The 25,993-nt window shown below is 43.2% G+C and overlaps 1 protein-coding gene across 1 annotated transcript; it reads left to right on the forward strand.

Moving 5' to 3' along the window:
* The first annotated feature begins 1,216 nt into the window (after positions 1–1,216).
* On the forward strand, positions 1,217–25,993 carry SF3A3 (splicing factor 3a subunit 3). The gene is made up of 17 exons (XM_025419858.3): positions 1,217–1,421; positions 1,608–1,655; positions 3,897–3,949; positions 4,055–4,160; positions 6,704–6,776; positions 7,119–7,210; positions 9,069–9,151; positions 9,764–9,902; positions 10,403–10,471; positions 10,860–10,927; positions 11,085–11,192; positions 12,540–12,609; positions 15,203–15,367; positions 15,464–15,574; positions 16,738–16,828; positions 24,642–24,697; positions 25,686–25,993. Exons 1-17 carry the CDS (start codon positions 1,326–1,328, stop codon positions 25,761–25,763), a joined length of 1,506 nt encoding a protein of 501 aa, XP_025275643.1. The 5' UTR covers positions 1,217–1,325; the 3' UTR covers positions 25,764–25,993.

Raw genomic sequence — 25,993 nt, forward strand, 5'->3', positions numbered from 1 at the left:
CAATTACTTTGAGCAAATTTAATAGAGTTCGTGGAACAAGTATCGGCACAATCCAATTTTAGAACGTTTCTATCACCACCAAATTTGCTGTCACTTCCAATCTCACATGCAGCCACGGAAAACCACTCGTCTACTTTCTGCCTCCATAGATTTGCCTTTCTGGACATTTCATCTCAATATGCCGGATGTCGTTTTTTTTGCATACGGCTTCTTTTGCTTAGCAGGATGTTTTCATGGTTCATCCATATTGTAGCATTCCTTTATTGCTGAACAATATCCCACTGTATGGATACACCACAGTTTATTTAACTGTTCATCAGTTAATGGATGTTGGGCCTGGGACCTGTTTTTGTTGATTGCAAATAACACTATGACTGTTTAAATACATGCACATAGGGGCTCCTGGGTGGCTCAGTGGTTGAGCGTCTGCCTTCAGCCCAGGTCGTGATCCTGGGGTGCTGGGATCAAGTCCCACATCGGGCCCCCTGCATGGAGCCTGTTTCTGCTCCTGCCTACATCTCTGCCTCTCTCTCTGTGTCTCTCATGAACAAATAAATAAAATTTTTTAAAAATGAATACATGCACATGTTTTCATTTCTGCACCTAGAAACTTGCATTCTTTTTTTTTTTTTTTTTTATTGACTGTGTAGCATTTTGCCGCTTGGATATGCCATTTTTTAATTCAACCAGTCCCCCCTGCTTACGGACAACTAGGCTTTCTCTGCATGCGAATTTCTTAAACAAACAGAAAGGATGGCTGACAAGGACACCGAGGTCTAGGGAAGGGGGAAAATAACGTTGTCGAAGTCACACTGAAAGTTGGGCAGCCCTGGTGGCTCAGCGGGTTAGCGCAGCTTGTGACCCTGGAGACCTAGGATCGAGTCCCGCATCGGGCTCCCTGCATGGAGCCTGCTTCTCCCTCTCTTTCTCTGTCTCATAAATAAATTAAAAAAAAAAAAAAAAAGTCACGCTGAAAGCTAAGGACTCCCCCAACTCATGTTCTTCATCTACTCCTCGGTCTAGGATGTGCCTGCCCCGCCCCCCAAGCTCAGATTCCTGCATTTCTGCGCGCCCCCTAGGGGCACCTGCAAATCGCGTGGCGTCGCTCCGCCGTCCTCCGGCCGGCAGGGGGCGCGCTGCTGCCACCTCGCTAGCTCGGTCCGCGCGCTCCCAGCGAGGCTCCCCGCGCTTCGGGTCCCCGAGGCGCTTCCGGCGCCCGCGGAACCTTGGTGCCGCCGGACGCTCAGCGTGGGGGGCGAGGGCGCGCAACGCGGCAGGAGTCGCTTCCGGCCGCGTCGGGGGTCCGAACCCGCGGCGGAGGAAACATGGAGACGATCCTGGAGCAGCAGCGGCGGTACCATGAGGAGAAGGAGCGGCTCATGGACGTCATGGCCAAAGAGATGCTCACTAAGAAGTCCACGGTGAGCGGGGCCTGGGCGAAGGCTGCGCCGGGGCCGGGCCCCCTTCCCCTTCCCCCTCCCCCCCTCCCGCCCGAGACCTGGGCTGCAGCGGCTGAGACCCCGGCCCACGGCTCCGGCCTCGGGCGGCCCGTGCAACCTTCAGAACTGCGACTCACGGCGCCCGTGTCCCCGTTTGCTTTCCTCCAGCTCCGGGACCAGATCAATTCCGACCACCGCACACGGGCCATGCAGGATGTGAGTGTCCGGTTGGGTGGGGAGGAGCTGCGGGGGGGGCGGGGTGCCGCGGGGCGGGGCGGCGGGGCTGACCCGCCGCCGTGGACACCGCACTGGACACGGCCTGGCGGCTGCGGAGCCCCCCTACATCACCTCTGCAAACGGGGGACCTCGCATTCCTCCCATCCTGCGCCCCGCGACGTGCAGACCGCAGTTACCGGGACCCAGGCCCCCATCCCTTCGCCCCCCTCCACCTCTGACGCACCACCGGAGTGTTTTCTTCCTCCCCCAGAAGGCCCTTTTTGAAGTATGTTTAACCCACCAAACTACATTTGCTTCGTAATAGTTCCACCTCTTACTTTTAGGAAATGAATCCGGCAACAGGTTGGTTCTTGCTGCTGACTGATGATCTCCGTTCCTGCTTATATATTTTGTTTTTAAGATTTTAATTTTTTTTTTTTTTCATGAGGGACACAGAGAGAGAGAGGGAGGCAGAGACACAGGCAGAGGGAAAAGCAGGCTTCATGCAGGGAGAGCCTGATGCGGGACTAGATCCCAGGACCCCCGGGTCACGCCCTGAGCCCAAGGCAGCCGCTCAGATGCAGGACTGGATCCCAGGACGCCGGCGTCATACCCTGAGCCTAAGGCAGATGCTCAACTGCTGAGCCGCCGCTGAGCATCCCTCTTCCTGCATGTGTTTGAAATCTGTTTAGAAAGGATTGAAAGACCAAAGTTCCTGATTGGCAGGAGATAATTACTATTATTAGGCCCTAGTTCCTTATTTAAATTCCCAAATCCAAAATGCTGTGAAAACAAAGAGTTTCTTTGTGGGTTGAGGGGGCTGGTGGTGGGGTGGTGGTGTAATTACTTGGTGGCAAAATCTGACTTGAAAAAAAAAAATCTCACTTGATCTCATTTGGCAGCAAAACCTGATCTTAACAGATGAGCTGTTTATGGTTTTCATCCCACTTAATAAATAAGGCATAGTTTTTATTGCAGAATTATTAATCTGCGTTCCAGAGTTCAATACATAATGTTCAATACCTTCCCCAATCTAAAAATCCCGAATTCTGAAGCAAATCGGGTCCCGAAAGCTTGCAAAAAGGGACTAGTACCTGTACTACCTTGAGTTTGAATCCATGGTAAGCTGTGAGGTTTTATTTCGCTTGTGCACTCAGTCAAGCTTTTTCAAATAGTGAAAGTCATCTTGGGCTACTCTCCTCTTTGAGAGTCCTGGGTGGGAACTGCTATTTGGCAGGGTGGCTCTCTGAATCTTCTAGGGAAAGTAAGGATCAGTAGTAAATATAGGAACACTCTACCTATCAAAGCACGTCACTTAGGTAGTCTTCATCTTGACCTTTTTAAAAAAATATATTTTTATTGGGGATCCCTGGGTGGCGCAGCGGTTTGGTGCCTGCCTTTGGCCCAGGGCGTGATCCTGGAGACCCGGGATCGAATCCCACATCTGGCTCCCGGTGCATGGAGCCTGCTTCTCCCTCTGCCTATGTCTCTGCCTCTTTCTTTCTCTGTATGACTATCATAAATAAATAATAAAAAAAATTTTTTTAATATTTTTATTTATTTATTTGAGAGAGAGAGAGAAAAGGAGCCGGGGGGGGGGGGGAGCAGGCTCCTCGCTGAGTAGGAAGTTCAACATGGGGTTCAGTCTCACGACCCTGAAATTATGACCTGTGCTGGAATCAAGAGGTCAGACACTTAACTGACTGAGCCACCCAGGTGCTCTAGAAAGCACAGGACTTTTTTTTTCTTTAAGATTTTTATTTATTGGGCACCTGGGTGGCTCAGCGGTTGAGCCTCTGTCTTTGGCTCAGGGTGTGATCCTGGAGTCCCAGGATTGAATCGGAGTCCCACGTCAGGCTCCCTGCTTGGAGCCTGCTTCTCCCTCTGCCTGTGTCTCTGCCTCTCTCTCTCTCTCTCATGAATAAATAAATAAAATTTTAAAAAGATTTTATTTATTCACTCACGAGAGACACAGAGAGAGAGGCAGAAACACAGGCAGAGGGAGAAGCAGGCTCCATGCAGGGAGCCTGATGTGGGACTCAATCCCGGGTCTCCAGGATCAGGCCGAGCTGAAGGCAGTGCTAAACTCCTGAGCCACCCAGGCTGCCCAAAAGCACAGGACTTTTAACACCACATCTCTCTCAAGGTTTCCCTGGGCTTTGACTAGTGAAAGCTGTTGGTTGCTTAGCCTATAGTTGTAGAGATTGCTTTGTTCTGATGGGTTTTGTGTTTGCCTTTCAGAGATATATGGAAGTGAGTGGGAACCTGCGGGATTTGTATGATGATAAGGATGGGTAAGTGATAGTCACTTCGAGTCCAGGACTTAGTGCCCCTGAGGAGCCACGATTAGAGGACTGATTTTGTGCACTGTGTTCTTTGGATTTTTCCTGACACTGCAGGTTACGAAAGGAGGAACTCAATGCCATTTCAGGACCCAATGAATTTGCTGAATTTTATAATAGACTCAAGCAAATAAAAGAATTCCATCGGAAACACCCAAATGAGGTATGGTACTCAGAAAGTATTTTTTCCAAACCTGCCTGGAGAGCATACTAAAGGAAAGGTGTAAGGAGAATGGAGACGCACCATTCAGATGTCCCTTCAAAAGAACCTGCCATTTAGCTGACATCCTACAACTCAAGTGCTTTCAGTTTCTGCCTCGTCTTTAGGCCAAGGCCATACTCTTCCTGAGTAGCCCCAGCCAGTGACTGAGCACAAGTGAGGGTACTGTAGACTGACTTTTTCCATCCGGTGCAAGACTCTTGTAATGAGTAGTCTTTGCTCCACAGCTCCCTGTTGGGAGGATAAAGACTTTGTCTAAATCACAGTGTAGGCTCTCCCTGCCCAATCATGCTCTCCTGTTTTTATCTTTCACAAGCATTACCCCTATGAACCCCTTGCACTCCTAACTCTGCCTTGAAATCTACCTAGGAGATCCAACTAACACAAAGACACTTTACTCACTTGCAATGATCATTATACTGTCAGGGTTTAGCTAATAGGCCAACTCTTTCATGAAATATCTTTCCTAGTCTACCCTTCCAATTAATCTTTATGATTTGATTATATTTTTATGACAATGAATATGTGCCTCACTATATTGTAATGGTATAAGAAGCAGAGATTATATCTCAATTATCTAGAAGCCTTTGAACATCTTGAATAGCTGACCAGAGGAGTTCTAGGGGGAAAAGGGAGCAAGGCTATGGCTGTAGCAGATGTGGAGAGGGATGGGCCATAGATTATTCTGAACTTTCATGACTATGTAACTGGAAGGTTACTTGTTCCCTTGGGAGAAATAAAGACGTCATCCATTTGGAGTGGGAATGAATTTTTATTTTTATTCTTTTTAAGATTTTTTTTTTTTTATTTATTTGAAAGAGAGAGAGAGAGGAGAGAAAGTGAGAGGGAGAAGCAGATACCTTGCTAACGGAGAGCCCAACATGGGGCATGATCCCAGGACCCTGAGACCATGACCCAAGCTGAAGGCAGATGCATAACCTACTGAGCCTGGGAATGAGTTTTTATACATGTAGCTTTTCAGGTGCTGTTATATATAGGTGGTAGTATCCTGTGAGTAGTAGAAGTTAGGTGACTCAGGTCAGGCAAGAGATAAAAAAGCTTGAGATTTAGATTTAAGAATTATAGATTTGATGTTGAAGTTATGAATAGTGGAGTTCTGGAAAAGCGAATGCAGAGGTAGACTCGGAGCTTCTCCACATGCCACGCGGGTGTATTGATGACGATAAGGTACTTAAGTGCCAAGGAGCCTGGGAATACTTCTATCACAGAGGTCAAACGACAGCTCTAGGTAATGTCTTACTGAAGCTAAGCAAAACACTGGCATCAGCTGTGGTTGACTGATTAGTGCCAGGATTCCTGCCTCACCGCACTAGTGGGAATGGAAATGTGGTCACAGGGACAAAAGTGGGCCATGAGGAAGCAGAAACCTAGAAGAGGGAATAGGCATTTAAAACACTGGCAGGAAAAAAGGAGAAACAAGAGGATCATAAGGGAGCTAAGGAATATGTACATGTTTAAGGACACAGGTAGAGAAAGGAGACTAGGAATACCAGGAAGAAGACCTTGAAGTTAGGGGAAAGGAGATAAGAGTGCTTTCTCACACAAGCAGGAGTCTTCCCACTGCTTTGAAGCATCGAGTGTGAAGTCTTTTACCAACCGAGAGAGAAGACATGAGTACCATTCTGATGTGTTAACCTTATTCTGGCCTTGATAGGAAGGTGATGGAGGAATAGATGGTTTTAAAAAATGATTGGAAGGATGCCCAAGATAAACTAAGGGAAAAAAAGATGTCTAGTTATGTGAAAAACAAAATAAACACCTTGCATGTGCCTGTATGTGCTTGTACGTGCGTGTATTTACATAGAACAGTGGTTTGCAAATTTTGCTGATTATGTTTGAATCCTCTGGGGATCTTTTTATTTTTTTCCTTTTTTTAATTCTTAAAGATTTATTTCATAGAGACAGTGCTGTGTGCAGGTGGTAGGAACAGAGGGAAAGAGAAACTCAGCAGACTCTGAGGCAGATGGGCTCTATCCCACAACCCATGAGATCACCACCTGAGCCTAAACCAAGAGCTGGCCGTTCAACCAATCCTGCCACCCAGCGCCCCTCCTCTGGGGATGTTTAAAAAGTATTTGCTATCTTCCCCCCCCTTCTTATTTAATTAGTATCGTTGAGATTTTTTAAAACGCTCCCAGGATCCTAATGTTGAACAAAATTTAGAAGCTGGTATAAACAGGTCTCTTAACAGCACTTACCTATTTGCAGCAGAATTAATAAATGGGGACTTTGGTTTTTCATTTTGTGTTTTTGAGTTTTTGTGAGCATGTGTTACTTTAGGAGTTTTTAATCAAACAGTACAAAGAAAGGAAAAGGGAAAAAAAAGCAAGGTAATAATTGGATAATAGTAGTAGGCTCCTAATGAAAAATCAAGTCTAAAATGTCAGAAATCTAAGTATACGGTCCATTTTTGCAACATTGCAACTCTTGTTAAAAATCCACCTGAATTTTTCCTTTTTTCTCAGATCTGTGTGCCAATGTCAGTGGAATTTGAGGAGCTTCTGAAAGCTCGAGAGAATCCAAGTGAAGAGGCACAAAGTAAGTAGCATTCAGTATTTCTCTCTAGTACTAACAAAGTGCAGGTTAATGACAGAGCTCAGATTTTCCCACAGAGCCCCAGAGAAATTCATAGCCAGGTTCTCTTGCTGGTTTTCTCATTGCTGATTTCTGGGGCGGATTAGCATCCTAAATTGGCCTTGGACAAAATACTCGTTTTGTACTACCCTCGCTCAAATTCACTGGCCTGGAAAACTGAGGGCTGTTCATTTCACATCATAGGGAGGACATTTGGAGGAAGGACTGTGTCATGAAACAAAGAATTAGCGCATCCAAGAGAGTGGTCTTTAATGTCTGAATCACTGATATCTTTGATTCTTTCAGACTTGGTGGAGTTCACAGATGAAGAGGGATATGGTCGTTACCTCGACCTCCATGACTGTTACCTCAAATATATTAATCTCAAGGCCTCAGAGGTAGGGCTGGTTGGGGGAGGTGGCAGGGGAGTGGGGAGAGTGGTTCTGATTCTAAGGGTAGGTCAGGACATCAGGCTGGGGTTTCTGCACAGAAAGCAATTAGACTATCTTCCTTGTGTTTTGTAACTGTTATGTAAATATAAAAGACGTAATGGGCTTTCTTGGAATGAAACAGTATACAAAATGAAAGTTTAAAAAAAAAAAAAAAAAAGGACAGCCCGGGTGGCTCGACGGTTTAGTGCTGCCTTCAGCCCAGGGCGTGATCCTGGAGACCTGGGATCGACTCCCACATTGGGCTCCCTGCATGGAGTCGTGTCTTTGTCTCTCTCTGTCTCTCATTCTCATGAATAAATAAAATCTTTAAAAAAAAAAATAATAAGTTTTTTATAGTGAATACAACAGTCCTATTTTTAATTTTTGAGTATTTCTAAAGATTTATTTATTCAGAAAGAGAGCAGTGAGCTCATGTGTGCATGCATGGGGTAGAGGGAGAGGGAGACAATCTCAAGCAGACTCCCGGCTAAGTGCAGAGCCTGTTACAGGGCTCAGTCTTACGGCCCTGAGATCAAGACCTAAGCCAAAACCAAGAGTTGAACGCTCAACCTACTGACCTACCCAGGCGCCCCTATTTATTTTTATTTTTTTAAGTAAACTCTATACCCAACATGGGCCTTAGACTCACAACTCTGAGGGATGCCTGGGTGGCTCAGTGGTTGAGCGTCTGCCTTGGGCTCTGGGTGTGATCCCGGGTTCCTGGGATTGAGTCCCATGTCGGGCTCTCTGCAGGCAGCCTGCTTCTCCCTCTGCCTGTGTCTCTGCCTTTCTCTGTGTCTCTCATGAATAAATAAATAGAGTCTTAAAAAAAGAAAACAGAAAACACAACCCTGAGATCTACCAACTCAGCCAACCAGGTGCCCCAAGCATATGTTTTTAGCGAATTTTATTGATTATTAGTACAAGCATATTTTGCTTTTGTAAACAGGATATTTTTTTTAAAAACTCACAAATACATATTGAACCCCTTTGTTAGGCACACATAGTACTAGATATGTGAAAAATATGAAAAGAAAACAGTATCTGCCAGCAATGGGCTACTTAGTGTCTTTTTTTTTTTTTTTTTTTTTTTTTTTTTTTATTTTATTTATGATAGGCACACAGTGAGAGAGACAGGCAGAGACACAGGCAGAGGAAGAAGCAGGCTCCGTGCACCGGGAGCCTGACGTGGGATTTGATCCCGGGTCTCCAGGATCACGCCCTGGGCCAAAGGCAGGCGCTAAACCGCTGCGCCACCCAGGGATCCCTACTTAGTGTCTTTTATCAAAGGAGTTGCAATTGAATGTGACAATCCCAGAAAGGTCACAGGAGGTGTATGATTAAGTCCCTCACGGAGTTGTGAGGAAATCTCCCAGAAGTTCGGTGATTGTACTTTAAGCTCTATGAGGGCAGGTCCTATATCTGTTCTCATCCGTATCCATGTACTTAGTCCAAAGATGCTCAGTAAGTGAGGACATGAGTGAACAAATGGCACTTTCAGGACCTTAGTGTAGGATATAGTGGGTGTCAGAGTCTTCAACTAAGTACCTCACATGTAGTTAGTGTTTGACAGGTGTTTCTGTAGTTTACTGTTTATTGATCTTTATTTTGCACAGTTTATTATTAGTCTAATAGTCTACTCAGTGCAGTGGAATTAACACTCCAGGTAGTGTAGGAATTAAATGACAGGCAAGAAAAAGACTAAGATGATCCAGGTCTTGTTACTTTGTTAAAAACAATACTCGATTTTTATCTCATTTATTGGATACTGTAGTTTAACTTGGTGCACACCCCTAACTGAATCTCTTTTCATTTCTCTTTTCAGAAACTGGATTATATTACCTATCTGTCTATCTTCGACCAGTTATTTGACATTCCTAAAGAGAGGAAAAATGCTGAATATAAGAGGTAGGCATTCCTAGCTTCTGGGCCTCTACTGGATTTGCTTAGAAGGTTAATGTAAAGATTTGATGTCAGAGTTCTGAATTTTATTGCCTAAAAGGACACAAATGACTTCCACGTTTTTTGGAGGATATGGATTTTGAATGCCATAGTTTTAAACATTTGTAATACTCTGGCTCTGGAAGAATGTGCGTCTGTTGGTGCATCTGTGATCTTATGCCCATGCTGTCCTTAAACTTGTCTCATCGTATAAGGAAGTCTCATTCAGGGATCTGTGTCTTTGGAGTTTAACAAGAAAAAGATTAGAATTTCTCATTTTGCTTGAAGTGAGTTATGTGTATGTACTCCTGACTTCCTCTCTTTTTCTCATTTTCTTTTTACCTGAAATCTTGTATGTGAGATAATTAAGATTTTAGTATTTGAAATTGTATCATGAGAATAAAATGAGATCAGAAAGTTCAGAAGCAAAATGACATATTAGGCAAAAAGTCAATCGCAAGCTTATTCTAAAAATTAGTATTATTTTAAAAACATATCACTGGGATTATGTTTTACAGGGCATAACAATATATAAAAAACACAAACTCTGTTTTCTCTATATTGCTTGTTCCTCTGTAGATACCTGGAGATGCTGCTTGAGTACCTTCAAGATTACACAGATCGAGTCAAGCCCCTCCAAGATCAGAACGAACTTTTTGGGAAGATTCAGAATGAATTTGAGAAGAAGTGGGAGAATGGTACCTTTCCTGGATGGCCGGTGAGCATCCGTGGAGTTGGGGAGAGGACACGCAGGGGAATTGAATTAAGTATCTTACCTTGATATTGAGCCTCCACCTTAAGGTTATTAGATGCTGATCCCTTGGGATCAATTGTGACAACGAGGTGTCCCCTGCCAAGTATGTCAGGTTTTCTTCCCATGCATACTTTGGAATGAGATTTTTCAGGGCCTCCTTGCCATTCGCTGACCCCGGATTTTCACCAACTGTGTCATTACTGCTGTGTGGTTTCTGTTGATCGAAACTGAAAAGATTATATGCTAGAAATCTCTACCATGTGTTTTCACTCCTGGTGATAAAATTTGAGTTTTCCTGAACTCTCGGGGAGAGAATGAACCATCTTGTCTTTGGCTCTGCTCATAACAGGAATTTGATTCATAGTCACATATGTGTATAAGAAAAAGGCTAGCCACCACCTGGTAATGTAGATAGATGGCTCTCTTGCCTTCATTCTAAACCTGGGTCTTACTGTTCTTGCCAGAAAGAGACAAGCAGTGCCCTGACCCATGCTGGAGCCCATCTTGACCTGTCTGCATTCTCTTCTTGGGAGGTATGTTTTCTTTAGCACCTGTACTGGTCTCACCTGTTCATTCCTCAGAGGAACTAGGCATCTACAAAGAATGTGGAAAGATTAAAAAACAAACAAAAAAAAAAAACAAAACAAAAAACCCCACTACTTTGAAAACTGTAAAGTAATTCAAACTATTTTAAAATATAGTGGAGATAATGACTACCAGTATGATTACATATGAGCTTGACCACAGCGTCAGTTCTTGGAGAGTTTAAGCTTATTGCTAGGTTTTGGCTTTGGAATGTATGGTTTTGCCACAGCTTCAAGAACACCCACACACCAGCCTGCAAAGACCTAAGCTTAAGGCATTTGTTGTTTCTCAAAATCTTAAATGGATGAAATTGTAACTTGGCTATTTTTTATATAGGAGTTGGCCTCCCTGGGTCTGGACAGATTGAAATCTGCACTCTTAGCTCTAGGCTTGAAGTGTGGTGGGTAAGAGACTGCTTTTTCTATCAGAATTGTCCCATTTTGTGATGCGTTCGCACAATAACCGACCCTGATTCCATTCTTTCCATTGCTTCGCAGTGCAGAAATACGCAGGCCTATATGGTAGAGTAACTGAAATCCTTTGCCACTCCTGTCTCCTTAGGACCCTAGAAGAGCGAGCCCAGAGGCTCTTCAGCACCAAAGGAAAGTCCCTGGAGTCACTTGACACCTCCCTGTTTGCCAAAAATCCCAAGTCAAAAGGCACCAAGCGGTGAGTAACTGGGGTGCCACCTTTGTGGACAGTTTTAAGATTTTATTCCCATGCAGAATTCTTACCACAGCAGCCTGTTTTATCGCTGTTACTGATTCAGAGCAATTCACTTTGTCCTTTTTCTCTGCAAATTTAGAGTGTGCCATCATTGTTAGAAACCAAGGACAGTCTGTGCTCCAGTGATTGAGAGCAGATGAAGTCTAATGTTTAAACTGCTCTGGGTACTTGTTCTTATTCAGTAGGTCATGGAGGCTAAATAGATTAAAAAAATATTTTTCTAAGTTTATTTTTACTAATGACAATTGAATCTTTTTTATGATAGTCACACACACACACAGAGAGAGAGAGGCAGAGACACAGGCAGAGGGAGAAGCAGGCTCCATGCACCGGGAGCCCGACGTGGGATTCGATCCCGGGTCTCCAGGATCGCGCCCTGGGCCAAAGGCAGGCGCCAAACCGCTGCGCCACCCAGGGATCCTGAATCTTTTTTTTTTTTAATTGAAGTATAGTTGCCACACAATGCTACATTAGTTTGAAGTGTACAATGTAGTGATTTGACAACTCTGTACATTATACTGTGCTCACCACAAGCAGACCTACTATAGATCACCATATAAACCTATTACAGTACCATTGACTATATTGCCTGTGCTGTACCTTTCATCCCTGCAGTTGAATCTGTTGTTGAGCCACATGCTTGTACAAGATATTTTTTTATGTGCTTTTGTAATTCTTTTTTTTTTTTTTTTTTTTTTAAGAATTTATTTATTCATTCATAGAGAGAGAGGCAGAGACACAGGCAAAGGGAGAAGCAGGCTCCACACAGGAGCCCAATGTGGGACTTGATCCCGGGACTCCAGGATCATGCCCCGGGCCGAAAGCAGGCACCAAACCACTGAGCCACCCAGGGACCCCTGAGTGCTTTTGTAATTCTTGCAACAACTCTGAAAAGTAGTTGTTCAAGACTCAGAGAAGTTATGAAATGTGCCCACTATCTCATAATTAACTAAGTAGCAGGGTCAGGATTTGGGCCCAAGTCTGCCTGTCCCAGAGCTTGTCTCCTGTACCACAATTCTTTTGTAGGTTATAATGCTAGAAATGTAAACATCTTGATATATTTTATATCTTCTAGAATGAGGTCAAAGAGGAATTTTCCATGCATTCCAAGAAATAGCCTTAATAATTCCGTCAGTGAGTCCTGAGCTGAATAGAGCATTTGCTTTCACAGCAAGACATTTGTCACATGCTTATAGTTTTTAATGGACTCTTGGAATAAGCATTCCCAGACACAGATAAGGTATTGGATAAAAGAATCCTTGAATGATACAGCTTGTTTCTTGTTTCCAGAGACACTGAGAGGAACAAAGACATTGCCTTCCTAGAAGCCCAAATCTATGAATATGTAGAGATTCTTGGGGTAAGTAATGGACTTTGCTGAGAGCTGTCAATGCTGCAAGGTACGGGAATCAGACGAATGTGAACTTGTGGGTTTGTTTTTTTGTTTTGTTTTTTTTTTCCAGGAATTAAAAGTGGAAGGGTAGGTGTTAAACTAGGTGAGAAGAAAATAAGATTGTCTCAGGGTACTTGACTGTTCAGTGAGGCTGCGTTCTATTCAAAGATGCCTGTTGTCCCAAGGTTGCCCAATTTCCATGAAGCCCAGCATAGAGAATAAACTCCCCTTTCAATGTAGTATCCAGAATGGTGCAGGTTCTGTGCCTGCATTCCAGAATATACCTAGAAGTTCCCAAATATACCTAGGAGATGACCTAGGAAGCAGATATTCAAGGCAAGTAGGAAAGAGTCTACTCACAGCAGGCTTTTCAGGTATAACTTATGAAAAGGCATTACTACTTGGGGATCCCTGGGTGGCTCTGTGGTTGAGCGTCTGCCTTTGGCCCAGGGCATGATCCTGGAGTCCCGGGATCGAGTCCCGCATCGGGCTCCCCGCATGGAGCCTGCTTCTCCCTCTGCCTGTGTCTCTGCCTCTCTCTCTCTCTCTCATGAATAAATAATAAAATAAAAATGTTTTTTTAAAAAAAGAAAGAAAAGCCATTACCTACATATTTAGAAGATAATGAGGAATTTGCTAGGACTAGAGTGTTAGTGGTACAGAGCTGGCTATGAGCTGCTGCGTGAGTATTCTTTCAAGAAAGAGCTGAAGGGTGGGTTGGGAGTGGAAAAAGACCTCACCAGGGGATCCCTGGGTGGCGCAGCGGTTTAGCGCCTGCCTTTGGCCCAGAGCGCGATCCTGGAGACCCGGGATCGAATCCCACATCAGGCTCCTGGTGCATGGAGCCTGCTTCTCCCTCTGCCTGTGTTTCTGCCCCTCTCTCTCTCTCTCTCTCTCTCATAAATAAATTAATTAATTAATTAAAAAATTAAAAAAAAAAAGACCTCACCAGAACAGGATGCTTATCTCAGAGAGAAAGGAGGAGGAGGACAAGGGAAATCACTCTTTCAGGGAAGAGAAGGTAGAAGAGAGGGCACCACCCAGAGAAGACGGTCTACAGAAGACCAGCCTTCAGAGAGTATCTGCTTTGTACCGTTTTCAACTGCTGAGAGCCTTTTCCTTTACAGATGCTCAGATGGCATTTTGAGCAGATGGCTCTGGCTCAGATAGCTTGTTTAAGTGTCTTTGTCAGTTGCCATGGATGTTTGCATTCTGCCCTTGTTTAAGAACCATGCATATAATAGCTATAAACTGCTATTAAACTAGTCACCTGTTGGTTCCCAACTGTTTTCAGTAAAGGGCTTGCTAGATGTTGGACCTTGGGAGCACTGATACTCTCCACAGTGAACCTCAGCTCTACTAGTATGGCAGCAATCTGATTTGCTAGTCCTCTGAGGATGATTGGGAGGTTAATTTGTACCCGTGACATAAGATGGGCCTGCTACTTTCTCCCTCCTTCGAGAGCACTTTGCTATCCCTGCCAGGAGGTGGCACCACTCTAGAATTCTGGCCAGAATGGTTTTCAGAAGTTGCTCTTATTTGTACTGATAGGATTTTTACTATTACCTCATCATTTATCAGTATCTGTTGGTTTCCAGACATTGTGCTAAGTCCTTGGATACAGTAGTGAATATGACCTGCCTCTTGACCTTGAAAAGGCCACTTTGTGGTTGGGGGAGATAAATGACCGCAGCACAATGTGATACGTGCTGCAACACATTGAGACTGAGTTTTCTAAGTAGAAAGAAGGAGAAGGAATGTCCTAGGAAGAGAGAAAACAAGAAGTGTGGAGGTAAAACATCATGGAGAGAAATTAGATATTAGGCAATAATGAGAAGAAAGTCAGTGTGTGTGGAGTGTGCCTTATAATGGAGGGAGTGGTTAGAGAATAATTTGGAGAATTACGTTGGAAATTTTCACTTTGTTCTTTTTTTTTTTAACATTTTATTTATTTATTCATGATAGACACAGAGAGGCAGAGACACAGGCAGAGGGAGAAGCAGGCTTCCACCAAGGAACCCGATGTGAGACTCGATCCCAGGACTCCAGGATCATGCCTTGAGCCAGAGGCAGACGCTCAACCTCTGAGCCACCCAGGCGTTTCTGCACTTTGTTCTTTAAACAGTAGAAAGACAAAGTTTTTTAAGCGTAGTGTACCATTTGATTGGGGTTTGGGGTTTTTTCTTAAGCACTTAAATCTGGGAACAAAAAGTTGGACTGGAATGAGGAGGGACTCAAGACAAGTTAGAAGGTTGTCATGTTGGTGAGGAAGGAGAAGAAAGGACTAGGTAAGGACATACTTAGAAAAGCATTTTGTTCACTGTTCTGCAATAGTCCACGGCCTCAGATGAGTATCTTAGGCAAGTGATATAAAACCTTTGAGTTTTTCCTTCATGATTAAGGAGAGCCTATTGATCAGGGAATTTTGACATGAAGACAGGATTTTCCCTTATTGTACAAGTAAGAGAACCGTGTTCTTGGAAGGGCTTGTAGGAAACTGCCCTTCTTGTTCTGCACTACTTTTCTCTGACTTCCCTTTTCATTTCTGGACCTGACCTAGGAACAGCGGCATCTCACACATGAAAATGTACAACGCAAGCAGGCGAGGACAGGGGAGGAACGAGAAGAAGAAGAGGAAGAGCAGATCAGTGAGAGTGAAAGTGAAGATGAGGAGAATGAGATCATTTACAACCCCAAAAACCTGCCCCTCGGCTGGGATGGCAAAGTACGTTCCAGCACTACCGCCTTCCTTCCCACCGCCCATATCGGAGGGCAGATGCAGACACTAATCTAATGCTGTTTCCTGTCTGATTTCTTTTAGCCTATTCCCTACTGGCTGTACAAGCTTCATGGTCTAAACATCAACTATAACTGTGAGATTTGTGGAAATTACACGTACCGAGGTCCCAAGGCCTTCCAGCGGCACTTTGCTGTAAGGAATTCAGACCCATTTCTCCTGGAAATTGAAGTATGAAACGTGCAACTTTCAGAGAGGATAGGGACAACCCAGGAGGAGCACTGGCATCCAGAGCTTAAGAGAAGCAGGAAGGAGCGGATCTAAAGTCAAGCATGTGGCCTTTGGCACCATGCTAGCAGCGAACGATGCCTGAGATGGTTTCTGGAGGCACTCTGCCCTCTGCTAGCTGAACCATATTTCTGTTTGCTCTTGCTTGTTCTTCTCCCATTTTACCTTTCCGCCAGCTCCTTAGACCATCCTCTGCCTCCTTGGTCGCTCTCTGCCCGCTGCTAGTACGCAGGACCTAACAAAGCCCTGACTGCCTCCTCCTTTGTGTCTTGAAGGGGCCTTTGCCTCTTCCTGTTTGAAAAATAGGAACTCAAAGGGTAACATTTCACAAGCAGTTCTTGAGACCAGGCATTATCTGGGCGCTACTCCAGTAAGTGCATTCACCCTTGTTTTGTTTCTGCCTTTAGTTCTTAGTACTTTTACAGATTGGGAATTTTACAAATGGAAAAGATTCGCTGGACCGAGGATAGAAATCGTATATGAAGTCCTTTCTCAGACATCCGTAGCACTAACTGATCCTGGGCCTCTTCTGTTGAGCCCCTGAGTAGTCTCTGAATTTTTCTCAGTATTCCTTCCAGTGCATTGGGATTGGCATCCACGCTAAAGCCCATGCCCTTTGCCATCCCCGAGCCCAAACTGTCAGTCTCCTTGCTCATATCTGGTATGCATTTGTCTCCTTTACTTCCAGAGGTGATGCTAACCTGCCATCAGTAACACTTAGACTGGTGGTGGGGGCTGCGTGGGAAGTCACCGGTTAATTAAAGTTGTGGTGTTTTTCTGTGGTCTGGACACAGGTTTTGTCTGGACTATTACTGGATCTGGACCTAGAATCTTGGTTTGAGAAACTAGCCCAGTGAGGAAAACTGTGCAGTGCTGCTTTGAAATAACTGCCTCTTATCTATCAGCCGTGGCCAGCTGTTTACGAACGTGAGCCACAGAAAGAATGCTGCTGCCATTAGGTGGAGTCTTTTGTGAAGGGTCAGGTTAAGGTTTATGAATGGAATGGAGTTTGTGCCCTGTATTCAGTTGCTCCCATTTCACCTGGTTTTTTTGCTTCTCTCTCCTCGCAGGAGTGGCGTCATGCCCACGGCATGAGGTGTTTGGGCATCCCAAACACTGCCCACTTCGCTAATGTGACACAGATCGAAGATGCTGTCTCCTGTAAGTATGTTTTATTTACCGTGCCCTAGGCACCAGATCAAGTGGCCACTCCTACAACTCACTGCTCCCAATGCCCTGCTGTACCCAGGTCTAGGGGCAGCAGCTTGTGGATATATAAAAGGGTCTAGTCACACAAGAACTACATTTTTCAGGGCATGGATTGGTCACCCTACTGATTGTTTCCCTATTGAGGAGAGCCCTGTGCTGTATAAAACAGGCCTTTGAGCTGGGCCTTTGAACTCCTCAGTGTGCAGGATTTTGAGTGAATGGATAGATATGTTTTTCTGAATTGCCGTTAACGGTTTAGAACAGCGGCTATTAAAGGGAAAAATAGAAATGATCCCAATAAGCTTACTTCTGAGGTGACAGGGCAGATACACAGAAATGGAGGTAGCAGGATACCTTTTGCTGGAAGAGCGGAGTGTGGAGCATATGTCAGGAAATGTGTTTATTGTTAAAGCACTTGGGGACCTCAGTCACGCTCCTGTCAGCCTGGCTCTCTGGTAGTTCTTCCGGCCATTTGCATCACCTTCGAAGGCTTTCTGTTCTCTCTAGTTTCTTTTCTCTGTCGTGTTTTCAATTCCAGCTGGCTAGACTGAAAAGAAAGGAGTCCTACCCCTCTGCTTTGTGAAATTTCAGGCAGCCCCCCTTGGGTTCATACCACACTACTCAGCTGCTTGGCCAGCTGACTCCATTCCTTAGGCCCCTTCTCCTGGGCTGTTCACGTCCATTGCAGAGCCAAATTAGAAAATTAGAAATGAGCTTCTAAACGGTGGTGACTGCGTTTACTCATGGTGAGCATTGAGTGACAGAATCGTCGAGTCTGTATATTTTATGCCTGAAACTAATAGAATGCTGTATGTCATTATACAGTTACACTGCAGTAGTACCAAAAAAGCCTCCCTGATCCTGATTTAGCCTTTGGATTCTGGGGACTTTTTTATTGAGTTTTTTGTGTGTAGTCAGCTTTGGGAACTTCCCACTTTCTTCTTTCCTTACTCATTTACAAGTCAGGATCGTCTAGTATCTCCAGTCAGAATTACAGTGTGTTTCTTTTTTTTTTTTTTTTTTTACAGTGTGTTTCCTTATCGATTCATCCAGTTAGTTTCTAATTTACTTTTCATTTTTGCCCTTCACTTTGTTGGGAAAAGAAGATGGTAATGAAATGTCTATAACCATAACAGTGTATTTTGAATGTAGTCTTATTTTAAAATATTTTTTCCAGCTGTGTCCCACCAGTAAGTAGGTCATAGTCCATTTTTTGTGTGTATTATTTTACATCCCGCAATTTGCCTGAGTTAATTTATTACTTCTGATACCTTAGATTGATGTTGACATCATTTTAAGCTTACAGTCATGGCAACTGCTAAAAGAAAAGTGATACTTTTTTGTTCGATGTTTGTTTCATGGTTAGATTCCTAAGTATTGTCCCCAAGTCTTATGTTAAAGTAAATAGAAATAGGCGATAGGTCATCCTTACCTGGTTGCTGTTTTCAAAGGAAATGATGCTTGTGTATCTACATTGATTTTAAGATTGGCTCATGGTTTTACTCTCACATCCCACCAGAGAAAGATTGCGTTTTTACCACTTTTTTTTTTTTTTAATTGAGCATTGGATTAAGCAGCATTTCTGGATTCTTTCATACGGATGGTAGATAATGCTTTTAATGCAGTTATTTATCCTATTAGAATTCTATTCAGAAGTCTTAGGTTTATGTTCGTAAATAAAAGCTGCACTTCTTGTTTACCTTTGAATCACTTGTCAGGTTTAAGGATCAAAACCGTATTTATGACATAAAACAGATGGGATTACATGCTACATTCTTTTCTGTCATTTGAATCTGTTTATATTTAAATAGAGATTACTTCTTTATACAAAGGGACCAGGCTGAAAAGATTCTCCAGTTAATAACCCATACAGTTCCTTGATTTATTATGACAAAGTGGAAGCCAAGTGCTTCATTTCTCTTCTGTTTTATTAAACTTTTCCTGCTAATACTTTCTATAATCTTTTTTAGTCCTTTCTTAAGTGTTTAGATGAAAACATTCTTCTTTTTGTTTCTTTATTATTTTTAATACAGGCATTTAGAACTAGGTATCATTCTTTTAGAAATATATTAAGAATATCCATTATTGGGATGCCTGGGTGGCTCAGTGGTTGAGCATCTGCCTTTGGCTCAGGGCCTGATCCCGGATTCCCAGGATCGAGTCCCACATCGGGCTCCTTGCATGGAACCTGCTTCTCCTCCCTCTGCCTGTGTCTCTGCCTCTCTGTGTGTCTCATGAATAAATAAATAAAATCTTAAAAAAAAAAAAAAAAAAAAAAAGAATATCCATTATCAGGGTGCCTGGGTGGCTCAGTCGGTTAAGTGGCTACCTTCGGCTTAGATCATGATCCTGGGATCAAGCCCCATGTCAGGCTCCCTGCTCAGCAGAGAGTCTCCTTCTCCATCTGCTCCTCCCACCTGCTTATGCTCTCTCCCCCTCTGTCTCTCAGATAAATGTTTTTTTGGAAAAAGGAATATCCATTATTGATACGTTATATCTAAAGCTTAATTAAAGATGTTATTTCTGGTTTTGAAGAGATTGAAGAGTACTTTTAATTATAGTTGGTTGAGCATATTTTTTTTAAGATTTTATTTATTCATGAAAGACGGAGTGAGGCAGAGACATAGGCAAAGGGAGAGGTGGGCTCCCTGCAAGGAGCCTGATGGTGGGACTTGATCCCAGAACCCTGAGCTGAAGGCAGACGCTTGACCACTGAGCCACCCAGGTGCCCCTGATTGAGCACCTTTTAACTCTATTTTGTTTATTCCTGGTTGGTTTTTTGGCCCATTAAATACAGACTTTCTACCTTTACAGTATATTGTATTTTTGTGTCCAAGTATATAGCCTAATTGATTAAAGATTTTCTAACACCTAAGGAAAAAAAAAAAAAAAGTATATATATATATATATATATATAATCTTTTTACAGTGCTCAGGTCCTTAACTTGATACGTATATTGTTTCACATTGTGATAGGGATATGTTGACATTCTTGGTTATAATTAAATTCACCTATTGCATTTCTACCAGGTTTGTATTTATTTTGTGGTGTTTCAGTCATATAAACTCAATATTGTCTTATTGGCTACTCCCATTTTCTTTTTAAAATTCCCTTTATCTGATAGCTTTTCTGTTGTGATGGACTAAGACCATTTCCCCATTATCAAAATTTTGACAGCAACTGTGGGCCACTTTTTGCCCTAGTCATCAATATTCACCATTGTATAGGCCTCTTAAACCTTTTATACTTCATTGTATTTGATTTATTTGTATCTAACTCCTTTGCTGGAAAAGTTACCTTGTTTTTTGTTAGGTCTCTCATTTACATGGATTAAAGAGTAAACTTGTATCTGTTCCTTTTTGGTTGATGTTTTTTCTAAAATTTCTAACTTTGAGGGTTTAACTAATAGTTTATTTCTGTTACTAATTTTTATTAGTTATTAATATATATTATTTGGTCGAATTATGTATAGGAAGTGATCAGCATCTTTTCTCTACTGCCTTTCAAACACCCACACCACATAGATTTTTTTAGAGTTCTCATCGGGGCACCTGGCTGGCTCAGTTGAAAGAGTATGTGGACTCTTAATCTCGAGGTTGTGAGTTTGAGCCCCATGTTGGGTGTAGAGATTACTGAGACTTTAAAAAAAAAATTGCTTTTTTCCAGAACATTGTTGGCAGGTTCATCATTCTTTCATTACCAAATTATTTTCAGAATCTCTCTCTTTTTTCTTTTTCTTTTCTTTCTTTTTATTTATTTACTTACTTACTTACTTATGATAGTCACAGAGAGGGGGAGGGGGGCAGAGACATAGGCAGAGGGAGAAGCAGGCTCCATGCACCGGGAGCCCCACGTGGGATTCGATCCCAGGTCTCCAGGATCCCGCCCTGGGCCAAAGGCAGGCGCTAAACCGCTGCGCCACCCAGGGATCCCTCTTTTTTTTCTTTTCTTTTTCTCTGAGTACAAGCTGGGGGCTGGGAGAGGGGCAGAAGGAGAGAGAATCCTAATCAGACTATGGCCAGCCTGATGCAGGGTTTGATCTCCCAACCCTGAGATCATGACCTCAGCCAAGAAACTCTCTGGTTTCCTTTCAAACTTTCATAGCAGATCAGTGGTTGTATACAAACTGGCTCCCACTAGATTTTGACAGACTTTATCCCAGGTGTCTCACTAGTAGTAAGCAATTAATTACTGAATAGAGGTTAATTCTATTATGGTGTCAAGTTTTTGTAATTTTTCATTTCCTGTTGGTGGTATAATTTTTTTTATTAAACCTGGATTCTCAGGGCAGCCCAGGTGGCTCAGCGGTTTAGTGCTTGCCTTTGGCCCAGGGCATAATCCTGGAGGCCCGGGGATTGAGTCCCACATCGTGCTCCCTGCACGGAGCCTGCTTCTCCCTCTACCTGTGTCTCTGCCTCTCTCTGTGTGCCTCTCATGAACAAATACATAAAATCTTGAATAAAATAAAATAAACCTGGATTCTTCTCTCTCTCTTTTTTTTTTTTTTTTTTTTTAAGATTCTGAGGTAGGGGCACCTGGATGGCTCAGTAGTTGAGTGTCTGCCTTTGGCTCAGGTTGTGATCCTGGGGTCCTAGGATCGAGTCCCTGCAGGGAGCTTGCTTCTCCCTCTGCCTATGTCTCTGCCTCTCTCTGTGTGTCTCTCATGAATAAATAAATCTGGAAAAAAAAAAAAAAAAGATTCAGGAGTAGACATCTTAGGAATTTTTGGTTACCAGGAAGAAAGCCTATTAAAATTAACTGTGCATGCTATCCACCCTCATTCCAAGAATATACTTATTCAGTTGTGCTTTTCTCCATACATACACCTTCTCTATTTTCTTGTATCTTTTCACCTGCATTCTCATGAGGGCAGCCCTAGCTCTGCTGTGATGCCCCTCCTCAGTTTTCAGAGCCGACTGTCATCCAGCTCCATCAGTGTCTTAGTGTCCCTGCATGTAGTACTAAGGAGAGGTGGTAGGTAGGTGCAGCTGGGTCCACTGCCATCTGTAGTCACCTGGGTCTCCAGTAGTGTCAGGATAAAGAGTTGCTTGTTAGATACAACTGTTCCTTCCAGAACACCTGGAGAAGATGTGTTCCCTAATAAGGGGGTGGATAGGGAAGTAACCATTGGCATAGCTTTTATGCTGGATTTACTTAGTGGTCTTTGTTTTAGATCTTTTTTTTTTTTTTTTTTTTTTTTAAGATTTTATTTATTCTTGAGAGAGAGAGAGAGGCAGAGACATAGGCAGAGCGAAAAGCAGGCTTCGTGCAGGGAGCCTGATGTGGGACTGGATCCCTGGACCCCCGGGATCATGCCCTGGGCCGAAGGCAGATGCTCAACCACTGAGCCACCCAGGCATCCCTGTTTTAGATCGTTCTGTTGAAGTTTTTCTTTTGGGGTTTTTAGCCAGGAGGGAGGGATTCAGTGCTGTCATTTAAACTATAGTTATTTTTTTAACCTAACTTTTAAATTTAATTAATTTATTTATTTTAGAGAGAGAGTGCGTGCAAGTGGGTGCAGTGGGGGCAGAGGAAGAGGGAGAAAGAATCTGAAGGAGGCTCCATATGTGGAGCCTGATGCAGGGCTTGCTCAAAATCCTGAGATCATGACCTGAGCTGAAATCAAGAGCCGGACACCCCTATTTTTGTTTTTCTTAAGTTGAAGAAAAAACAGCTAAGAAAGCCCTGTGAAGTTGCCACCTGAGAACTCCATGATTTAAGTGGGTGGTCACCATTAGCCAGTGTTCACCAGGTATAAATTTAGCTAACTGATAAGCTAATAGCATCAAGTTCAGTTACCACCATGTTGTCTAGAATAATAGCATAAGAAATTTAAACTTTTTTTTTTTTTTTTAAGATTTTATTTATTTGGGATCCCTGGGTGGTGCAGCGGTTTGGCGCCTGCCTTTGGCCCAGGGCACGATCCTGGAGACCCGGTGCATGGAGCCTGCTTATCCCTCTGCTGTGTCTCTGCCTCTCTGTCTCTCTCTCTCTCTCTCTCTGTGTGACTATCATAAATAAATAAAACTTTTTTAAAAAATTATTTATTCATGAGAGACACAGAAAGAGAGAGAGGCAGAGACACAGGCCAAGGGAGAAGCAGGCTCCATGCAGGAAGCCCGATGTGGGACTTGATGCAGGGACTCCAGGATCACTCCCTGTGCGAAGGCAGGAGCTAAACCTCTGAGCCACCCAGGGATCCCCAAGAAATTTAAACATTGTAACGGACTCTGTGGACATTGCCTGTGAGAGCAGTGGCTTTGCTAAAATATGATATCCTGTGTCTCTGGCTTTTTATTGGATCAGCTAAGCTCATCAAAAACAGGAAATTCAATTCTTCACTTACTCTTAAGGAATCCACATTGGTGCCCAGAGGTGATCCCATTCTTTTCTAATTGTTTTCAGATCCTTCTGAAGAATAATATCCCCCTTACTGCTCCATAGTTGCCTATAACCATTTTTTTCCCTTAAAAAAAAAAGTCAAGACAGCCAAAAGAAAAAGAAAAAAAACAATCACTACAGTGTTTCTAATCTCCAATACTACTCTGGATTGGATTCCTGAGTGACTGGACATAGAACGTGGCAAGACCCTGCTCTGACTCCTTGTAGCACATGATAAATTTTCTATTCGTTGGTGATGTGCATATTGTCTGGGCCTGAAGGCATCAGCTAATTTGAAGCAATCAGCAAGGAAGGAAAAGCCGATGAGACCAGCATCTGTACACCAGGCACAGAGCTAAGCATTTTCTCATATTGTTGTCTCCCCTGTTTCGTCCCTGTTAGGATTCAACTTGCTCTCTATGGAATTTCTTCTGTTCCTGTCAAGGTTTTGTTTTTTTTTTTTGTTGTTTTTTTTTTTTATATCAAGTTTTTATTTAAATTTTAGCTCACTAACACAGTGTAAAAGTAGTTTCAGGAGTAGAATTTAGTGGTTCATCTCTTATGTACAACACCTAGTGCTCATCATAATATAATCTTCTCAAGTTTAGAGTTGCTCTATTTAGTGGGAAATATAGATGCATATAGGAATTAGTATTCCCAATGTAGTATTTTATCCTCTGTCCCTCAGTGGACCTATCCTAGCTGTTCTGTGTGGATCTCTGTGCTAAGAGTGTACCTTCCAACGCCAGTGTTACAGAGTTGGGTCTCTTTTCTGGATTAGTGCCTGTCCTGCCTTGTGTTTGTATGCTTGCCCCCTCTGAAGCTGTGGTCATTTCTGGAGGCATCTGCTCCTTTTCATCTTTCCCAGGATACTTTTACTGAACTCTCAGAATTCTTGTTTTAATATCTCCAGTGTTTGCTCAACATCTTATCTTTCAGATTCTTTGGCCATGATATTTCACCTTTTTTTTTTTCCTCTGAAGCTTTTGAAATCTGCACACCAGGCTTTAAATAAACATACTTGACCATGCCTAATGTTCCCCTTCTCTTCTGTATTGAACTTTAAAATCCTAAGGTCACTTTTTTCCATAATTCCCGTAGGTCGAACCAAATTAACTTCTTTCTTTGAGGGTATATCAGTTCTGTAAGAAGTCTTTGGTTATATTTAGTCCAACTTTTCTTTTACAGCAAAGCAAAGATTATGGTAAGTTTTGCCGTGGAAAGCGTTTAGTCTGTAGAACTGAAATCCTAGTCTGGGGCAGGCAAAAGTCTCAAGGGCAGGGTCGTCCGGGGGATCTTAATGGGGACAGGGATGTTGTAACACTTGTTTGCCTGATGGATACGCAAGCCAATCTTGATTGCTGCTCATTTCTCGTCCTGCAGTGTGGGCCAAGCTGAAACTGCAGAAGGCATCAGAGCGATGGCAGCCTGACACCGAGGTGGGTGCTAACGTACTGTTGGGGAGAGTGTCAAGTGACTGCTCCCTCACGCTGTAGAAGGGAGGTGAGAGGTGGTCCCCGGTTCACTGTAGTAGCGAGTATTATGTGCCAACATCTATAAATTGGCTCTTGATGTGTAAGCCAGAATTATTTGTGATATTAAATGTGTCAGACTTTAAATGTGTCTTAACACAGGTTGTATTGAAATTTTGAAGTGGCAAGCAGGACTATCCAATGTCTTACCCTGCCGTGAGGATTCATAGGCTAAGAAGTTGTGAATCCATGTTATAGGTTAGGTCTCCGTTGAGGAAAGCATCTAATGAGGTGATCTTGTCTCTCTCAAGGCAGGGAGGCATCCTTGTTGATCTTGAGATAGATATCTCAAAGGGCAGACTCAGAGATGAGGAATGACATGTATATGAGGGGTGGTAGCTGTTCCTTTTTGTTTTTTTTTTTTTAAGCAGCAAAGCTGTTTACAAACTGTAATATAAAATTTCAGTATATTAAATAAAATAAAGGGGAATTACTACACTGGAAATGAGGAAGCTCAGCCTTCTTGACCTCCCTTTCAACCCCTGAGAGGCCTCTTGGGCAGGAACCTAGGGTTCTTGGGAATCATTTGAGAGCTATTGTCTTCGGTCACACTTTCTCAACCAGCGTTCATCATCTTAGACACAGAGAGTGATTTGAATAGATTCTTTTCTCAGGTATCCCAAGGAGAGGTCATAAATAGTATCATCCTAGATGCCTGGGATGTGTTCGTTCGTGACACACAGGGGTGCCTTAGAGCAGTCGGGTTTGATTCTCTTGCAGAACACCAGTTAAGAAAGGCTGTCTTTAAAAAAAAAGAAAGAAAGAAAGAAAGAAAGGCTGTCTTGTCTGAGATGAATACCATGAAATCAAGCCAGGGTGCGCTCAGGTACCCAGAGGCTGGTTCCAAACATTTTTCCCAGGAGGTATAGCTAATAATGTAACCCTCTCCTTTCAGGAAGAATATGAAGACTCCAGCGGGAACGTGGTGAATAAGAAGACCTATGAGGACCTGAAGAGACAAGGACTGCTCTAGTGTTCAGGGATGTAGCTCAGCTTCTGGGCTTGCCCAGGCTTACCTGAAGTCTCCTTTTTCTATTTCTCCCAACCAAATGCTCCTTAAAGACTTTCCTACTTAGTCTTAAGGTCTAGCGTGCGTCTTGTGAAAACCAAGGCATGCTGGCAGGTTGCAGGGCTGAGATGTGTTTTATCTTTGTTTTATATTAAAAGATTCTGTCAGAAAATAAACCCAGTCCTTCTTCTGAA

This window comes from Canis lupus, chromosome 15, assembly GCF_003254725.2.
Source record: "Canis lupus dingo isolate Sandy chromosome 15, ASM325472v2, whole genome shotgun sequence".
Taxonomy (NCBI): Eukaryota; Metazoa; Chordata; class Mammalia; order Carnivora; family Canidae; genus Canis; species Canis lupus.